The sequence below is a fragment of the Rutidosis leptorrhynchoides genome, chromosome 9 (assembly GCF_046630445.1).
Source record: "Rutidosis leptorrhynchoides isolate AG116_Rl617_1_P2 chromosome 9, CSIRO_AGI_Rlap_v1, whole genome shotgun sequence".
NCBI classification, from domain to species: domain Eukaryota; kingdom Viridiplantae; phylum Streptophyta; class Magnoliopsida; order Asterales; family Asteraceae; genus Rutidosis; species Rutidosis leptorrhynchoides.
In genome coordinates, this window is record NC_092341.1 from 58,888,003 (window position 1) to 58,896,170 (window position 8,168).

The 8,168-nt window shown below is 30.5% G+C and overlaps 2 protein-coding genes across 2 annotated transcripts; one reads left to right on the forward strand and one right to left on the reverse strand.

The window, feature by feature from the left end:
* Positions 1 to 1,696: 1,696 nt before the first annotated feature.
* Positions 1,697 to 2,257, reverse strand: LOC139868084 (uncharacterized). The gene has a single exon (XM_071856422.1). The coding sequence runs from the start codon at positions 2,255 to 2,257 to the stop codon at positions 1,697 to 1,699; it is 561 nt and encodes a 186-aa protein (XP_071712523.1).
* Positions 2,258 to 5,830: 3,573 nt separating this feature from the next.
* On the forward strand, positions 5,831 to 7,002 carry LOC139868085 (uncharacterized). The gene is made up of 2 exons (XM_071856423.1): positions 5,831 to 6,632; positions 6,734 to 7,002. The coding sequence occupies exons 1-2, from the start codon at positions 5,831 to 5,833 to the stop codon at positions 7,000 to 7,002; spliced, it is 1,071 nt and encodes a 356-aa protein (XP_071712524.1).
* Positions 7,003 to 8,168: the final 1,166 nt, after the last annotated feature.

Consider the following 8,168-nt stretch of genomic DNA (forward strand, 5'->3'; position numbering starts at 1 on the left):
GATTAATTCTGGAAGATAAACACAAAAACGCATCATCATATATCTTCTAAATATAAAAGAGATCTTCCAGAATCTTCAAATGGCTTTATCAACAAGAAATCATTCGGCAGTTGACTTTTGAAAACTTCAGACTCTAACATCATCTGCTCCTCAGACTCTAACATCATCAGACTCTAAAATCTGCAAAATACTTTGACTCATCAGATTAACTTTCCCAACAATATATATATATATATATATATATATATATATATATATATATATATATATATATTGGTATAATAATTTAAAATTATACACTTAACTAATAAATATATACGTGATAAACTCATATTTGACATTATAACTATTTTGTTTTTACTTTCCTGAAGTTTATAAAGTTTAATTAAGTTTTATTTTATCAATCATAAACAAACATACTGAACGCATAATAAGAAACTGTAATAAAAGAAATTAAATATCAATGGTGGTAAAGAAAAGGGTTAAAGCCAAAAATAGGCTACAAACTTACACAAATGTACCGATGTCGCCTACAAACTCATTTCCGTCCTACTGTCGCCTACAAACTTTCAAAAAGTGTACCGATGTAAACAAAAACTTTCAAAAAGTGTACCAATGTAAACAAAAATGACTTGCTACCGGTTAAACTGGTTAAAATCAACACGTGTCGTTCGTGGATTGGATCTTAATTCTTAAAAAAAAAAAAAAATTATCAGGTCAAAATTAGTATGTAACAGGTCAAAACTATAAAATGTTGATATTAGCACATTTTTTGAAAGTTTGTAGGCGACAGTAGGACAGAAATGAGTTTGTGAGCGATATCGGTACATTTGTGTAAGTTTGTAGCCTATTTTTTACTTTAACCCTAAAGAAAACCACCAACATAAGGCCATTCTTTACGCTAACTACAATTGTTGTGGTGTTGTGGGGAGAATTTTTGCTGACGTGACATTGTTGTGGGACTGAGGGACGCTGTGGTAAATGTATTGTATGCTGTTGTGCTATTGTGGGGCTCTAATGTGGCATTTTTTTTCTTTTCAAATTTTGATTTTTTACATATTTATATAAAATAAAAATTAATAAAAAATATATATTTTTACAAAACTAAAAAAGGATTAAAATATAAATTACATAATTAAACATCTCGTATTCTTTTTCAACTTGTTTTCCTTTATATATTTGTATAATTTTATTCAAGAGAATGATAAGATGAAAAAGAAAATGAGTGTGTTTAAATGTATATAGAAGTGTGGTATTTATATTGATTTTATATATGTATTTAATGTATTTTTTATTTTTTATTTAAAACAGCAACATACCCCAACGAATACATTGCCTCGTCCAATCAAACTGCGCCACATAGCCTCGCCGACCGTTGCCTCTCTCGTGGTTCGTCTCCACCAAGGCACAACGAAGTAATCGACAACGGCTGCACAGAGCCCGTTGTGGCTATTGGTGGGGCGACGGAATGCCATCGTTGAGTAGCGTAAAGAATGGTCTAACATAACAAGTACCTAAAGAGAACGAAATTGTTGTAAAAACGGGTCTTTCGGTAGTAAGCGACATCATAGCTTAGTCTTAAACTAACCACCACCTTGAATGACACATACTAAGTTAATTACCATCACAAAATAGCTTATACTTAGAACTCACAATAATTAACCATAATACAACATTGTTTATGATTAATTTCTAATTAATCTAAGCGGCGACGACACATTGGACAAGAACGATTACAAGCAAACCATATACCGATACAATTGACATGAAATTCATGCATGCATGGAAGCTGACTCGCCACAGATCCAACTTCCATCTCCAATAAACAAACAGAACACACCTTCGTGTTCTCTACCACAACCTCCACCGTGTTCCCACCGTCACCAGCACCTTCCACCACTTCTTCTTCCTCCATTGATACAAAAACTTCCATTGGGAGCACCAACCGCCCTACATTAGCCGGATCATTCACCATTAAAATAGCACAAACCGAAATCTGCATCATTATCTCTGCAAAAGCATTAAGTGGCATATCCATCTCATTTAGGAGATGTCGGACACTGTTCCATTCGTCCATGGCGAGGTGTCTCCTATCTTCATGTCTGGGGACAAACAACTCTTTGATTGTTCTTCTAGAAGTAGATAAAAATGTCAGTTTTATAAAGAAGGCGTGGTCGGAGTTTTGTTGATGCTCATCTGTAAGGATATCATCTTTTGCCGGCCAAGCAGCACAAAGATAGCCACCGTTGGTGGACATCATCGGAATTCAATGTGTAAATAATGTGTTTCCTGCTACTATACGTATATATTTACACAACGACAATTAATTCATTAATTAATTAATACTCTTATTAATAGTAAAAAGAGCTAATAATTATGATTAAGATACGAATTAAACTAGGGAGCATCATGTGATCTTAAGAGATAAAAAATTTTCCATTGATGCCTAAAGCATTTTAATAATAATAATAATAATAATAATAATAATAATAATAATAATAATAATAATAATAATAATAATAATAATAATAATAATAATAATAATAATATATAATAATACATACATAAATTCATAATTTATAATCCTTTCAAAAAATTTCTATATTAAGATCGGGTAAAGAGTTAACACAAAAATAATAAATATATATATATATATATATATATATATATATATATATATATATATATATATATATATATATATATATATATATATATATATATATATATATATATATATATACTAGGTTTTAGAGCCCGTACGTTGCACGGGTGTGTAAAAAGTCATGCAAAAACTGTATCAGATTATCATTATTCAAGTATGTAAATAGCGAAAGTAAATAAAACGTTAGAGACCGGTCATTGCACATGTGGATAAAATAAGCGTGCAAAATTAATTGATTTTTTCAAACAATTATTCTTTTGAGTTTAAGAGCCCGTTGTGTTGACAAAATTTAAAAGTTATTTTGAGATCAAGAGCCTCTGGTGTTAACAAATTTTAAAGTGATTTTTGTATGGTATTAATGATTAACGTCTACAAATTTTCTTTATTTCTCACCATTAACATATTTTCAGTTATATATAAATTATAATTATATATTACGTAATATTTATAGAAAATATGAGTCAATTAAAAATTTGTAATGGAACGTGTCACATGAAAACACGTTAAGAAACTCCGACTTATATTTATTATATGTTATCAATATATAATAAGTCTTGTATAAAACATATATATGTTTCATGACATTATATTAAATTAAATATTAATATTTAATATACAATATAAACAATTACAATATTTAGAATGTTGATGTTAATTATTTTATTGAATAGATAATATCTTGCACACGTATCTCAACACCATATATTTTAATATACTCCTTAATATTTACAGAGTAATATATATATATATATATATATATCTATTTGTGTGTGTGTGTAATTAAAAAAAGATTTGATTATGAAAATTCAATTTAATTATAAATTAATCTAATGATGATATGTGACAAAAATCTTTCTCTCACACACACACACACACACACACACACACACACACACACATATATATATATATATATATATATATATATATATATATATATATATATATATATATGTGTGTGTGTGTGTGTGTGTGTGTGTGTGTGTGTGTGTGTGTGTGTGTGTTTTTGAAATAATCTAGGGAGAATTTTTGATTAGACTCATAGAACTAAGTATTTTTTTCATTTAAATAAAAACCGAGACTCAAAATTAATGATAAAATGTCAAAAATATTTCTGTGTATAAGTAGGTTTTCTTCCTATATAAGTTCTCTATGATAATGCTATAATTATATATTAAGTTTTCTTCCTATATATATATATATATATATATATATATATATATATATATATATATATATATATATATATATATATATATAATATTAAAATGCTATAATGATAATGTCATTATTAGGCTAATTCCTTTGTTAAGAAAAAATCAAAAAGAAAAAGAAAAAAAATCTAAACATTGTGGGTGATGTCATTAATTTAAATAATTTTGAATTAAAATTAAATCTTATTAATTAATTATTATTATTAAATCTTATTAATAATTATTTTAAGTATTAAAATTAAATAATTTTGAATTATTTTAATTAATTATTTTGAATTGAGTACGAGAATGTATAAAAGCTATACAGAAGGAAACCAAATCTAAATTTATATTTTAATTTACACTTTTTAAAAATAAAATGACAACCAATATAATCTCTTATGATTGGATGTGGATCGTTTAATATGAATTTTAGGTGTTTGATGAAATGTTCAGCTGACGAGTTTCTTAGTCGGACTCTATGGTTCCACGGGTCATTAAACTAAATAACTTTAGCATTTACGTTCACTTAATACCTAAAACATATCATTAAACTGTTTCGTTTAAACAAACCCGTAGTTCCACGGGTCATTTCACTAGTGTATATATATATATATATATATATAGAGAGAGAGAGAGAGAGAGATTTTGTGAATCCAATTTCAAAATTGAAATTTAATTGTCCAATCACAAATCAAGATTTAATATATAAATATAGTTACTTAGATGTAATAAATTTATTCAACGTGATTATTATATTTTGAATATATATACTAATCATACTTTATGAAGAAAAATCGTGTATTTTATCAACGTGATGTTTGAATAGTATTATTTTTAGCTCTGCTTATATTTTTTTTTTTTTATATACTTAACCAACAAATATAGTTACTTATATGTAAACAAATTTTAATCAACTTGATTTTTGTATTTTGAATATATGTTTATTCATCATACTTCACGAAGAAAAATTCGTGCATTTTATAAACGTTATGATTGTATTATTATATTGAATAGTTTAGGTTTTTAGCCTATGCGATACACGGTGTCTGAAAAATTATTTATATTATTACAAGTAATTAGCTTAAAACTAAGCTTTTTTGTTAAATTTAAAGAGTTTAAGTACAAATGCAATAAATTTGGAGAATATTAAATATATCAAAACAAAATATCATCAAGTTTCAATATAAGTAACTACTAAATATGAAATCTATAAATGTTGCAAGACTCATTTGTAGATGATGTTTGTAATGATGTTTTTAAAGTGATGGTCTTGTCAAAGAGTAGTAGATGACACACATTTAAAATTTGTAGACGACGTTTGTAGTGGTTCTTTTTGATAAAATACTATTAATTTGATATTTCGTTTTTCTTGTAAATGACTTTTTTCTCTAATCCTTAAAGATTTTTAGTTAAGCTCGACCAATTTTGAACTGTAAAACATAATCTATATATCTACCTATACATTATGTATAAAACATATACTAACATTTTATGAGGTAGGATAGTGAATGAATTATTACGAAACCCACACATAAACTATCACTCGTGATTCCGTAGGATACTATATGATTTTAAGAAATCTTTTTTTCGAAGGAAATAAACATATAATTATGTTATAATAATAAAGGTATACCACCAGTTGTTGTTAATATTTGTACATAAATGATTTCATAACACACATGATATTTTTATTCTGATAACTCGTTCACTACCAGTCGCATAAAAGCTTATATTAAAATATACTGGTATAATGAATTAAAATTATACACTTATTTCAATCTAGTGATCCCACTAATCCATCTGGCTTCACTCCTCAACCAAGTGTTAGCCTACCTTCGGTTCACTCTTCTGCTGCTGAAAAATTTGCTAAGTTTGGTGATGTTTTGGGCTATGACGTGAAGAATTGTTCGCATAATCTCAGAAAAGTTGTTCTTAGCATGGGGGGATTCAACATGATTTAATGAATTTTATGTCCATAAATATTGGCGGAGGGATGAATTTCAGGTTTAAACAAAATTGGATTTGTAAATTATGTTCGGATCATGCTATTTCTGTCTTGGGGGTTCAGGAAACGAAACTATCAATACCTAATCACGCTTCTTTCAAAGCTTTTTGGGGTAATTTCCAGTTCCAATTTGCTTCATCGGGATCCTCCGGACGCCCGGGTGGCATTCTTACGATGTGGGATCCTAATGTTTTTATGAAAAGTCGAGTGATTTCTTTTGATAGTATCTTTATTGTGGAAGGAGTCTTTTCGGGTATTCCAACTCCATGCTTCATTATTAATGTTTATGCCCCTCAATCTCGATCCAGGAAGAAAAGATTATGGGAGTATATTACTAACTTCATGAACTCTAATGCGGGCAACTTCATTATCTTTGGCGACTTTAATGTCATTCACTTCTCACACGAAAGATTTGGATGTCATTTTAATCATTTGGAATCTGCTGACTTCGACAGCTTCATTAGCTCAAATAGCCTTATTGATTTTTCTCTTGGGGGTCGTGAGTTCACAAGATTCAATAAATCTTTCACTCATCGTGCTAAACTGGATCGATTCTTGGCTACCGATGGATTTGTGGATGCCTTCCCTTCATTATCTGGCACGATTCTCTCTAATATATGGTCCGATCACTGCCCCATAATTTTGAAAAATGTAACGCATGACTACGGTCCAATTCCATTCAAACTCTTTCATTCATGGTTCAAGATTGAAGGGTTTGAAGATACTGTTATCAATGCTTGGAACTCTTATCAGTTGCCATATCCATGTAATCCTCAAACTAGATTCAAAAATAAGCTAAAACATGATCAAGTCAGCTTGTTAAGGAATCCCTGAAATAATGGCAAAAAAATTACTTGATCAAGTCAGCTTCGCTCAAGGTTGATCTCAGTAAACGGCTAGCTGCGCTTGATACTGATTTTGATGCTAATCTGCCTTTTGGCAACTTAGCTATTGAAAGGACCTCCATCCTCAAAGACCTCGCATGCGTTGAGTTGGTTGAGCAAGCCAATCTGGCTCAAAAACACAGGAAAATGTTTTATTGTTTAGGTGATGAAAACAGCTCCTTTTTTTACTCGGCTATTAATAAGAAGCGCAAAATTCCTGGAATTATGTTCAATGGGGACTGGATCACGTAACCTACTCGGGTTAAGGAGATCTTCCTGGATTTTTTCGTTAATAAATTCAAGTCAGCTGAAAGCATGTCCGTTTCTACTCCTAGCAGCCATTTACTTCGTCTCTCTTCTGTGCAAGCTGCTTCCATGATCGTTGATTTTTCAGCTGATGAAATTAAAAATGCTATATGGTCTTGTGGGACGAAAAATCTCCAGGACCTGACGGGTTTTCTTTTAAGTTCGTCAAGCACTTCTGGGAAATTTTGAAGGACGATGTGCTTGATATGGTTCGTGATTTCTAGAATTCATGTACCATTCCGAGGGGTTGTAACTCATCATTTTTTTCATTGATCCTAAGAAGGAGAGCCCTACTTTTATTCAGGATTATCGTCCAATTAGCCTTATTGGTCTTCAATATAAAATTCTCTCAAAGCTATTGGCCAACAGGCTCGCCTAGGTTATTGATTTCGTTACTTGCCCAGAACAAACTGTATTTGTCAAAGGAAGACAAATTTTGGACGGCCCGCTTATCATCAATAAAGTTGTGGATTAGTGTAAAAGAAAAAAGAAAAACGCCATGCTCTTTAAAGTCGATTTTGATAAAGCTTTCGATTCGATTCATTGGGACTATATCTTTTCTATGATGGCTTTTATGGGTTTTGAATCTAAATGGATAAAGTGGATCAAGGCATGCCTCTTGTCTTCGAATGCTTCTCTTCTTCTCAATGGAAGTCCTTCATCTGAATTTCAGATTGGCCGAGGTTTATGTCAAGGAGATCCACTATCTCCTTTCCTTTTCATTATTGGAATGGAAGGTCTGCAAGTTGCGATTAATGATGCATCAAAGGCTTCTCTTTATTCGGGTTTGCTCATTGGTGGCCGTAATAGCAGCCTTCGGATCTCTCATTGCTTATATGCTGATGACGCTTTATTTGTGGGCGAATGGAATGATTCTAACGCTTGTAATCTTTTATCTATTCTTGGTTGCTTCTTTGTAGTTTCGGGATTGAAGATCAACTTGAACAAATCTTCTCTTTACGGAGTGGGGGTCAATAATCAAGAAATCGCTCGTCTATCTTCTATCATAGGATGCTCAGCTGGCTCGATGCCTTTTAAATTTCTAGGCTTGCCGGTTGGCCAGAATATGCATCGTGAGGTTGATTGGGATTGCATTATTGAAAAAGTTAAGA

What these genes read in the sequence shown, in the direction of transcription:
- LOC139868084 (XM_071856422.1), bottom strand. Translation starts at nt 2,257, where the DNA reads ATGTCCACCAACGGTGGCTATCTTTGTGCTGCTTGGCCGGCAAAAGAT.
- LOC139868085 (XM_071856423.1), top strand. Translation starts at nt 5,831, where the DNA reads ATGTCCATAAATATTGGCGGAGGGATGAATTTCAGGTTTAAACAAAAT. An exon ending in TTATCAGTTGCCATATCCAT is followed by an intron (nt 6,633 to 6,733) that starts GTAATCCTCAAA and finishes TGATCAAGTCAG; the next exon opens with CTTCGCTCAAGGTTGATCTC.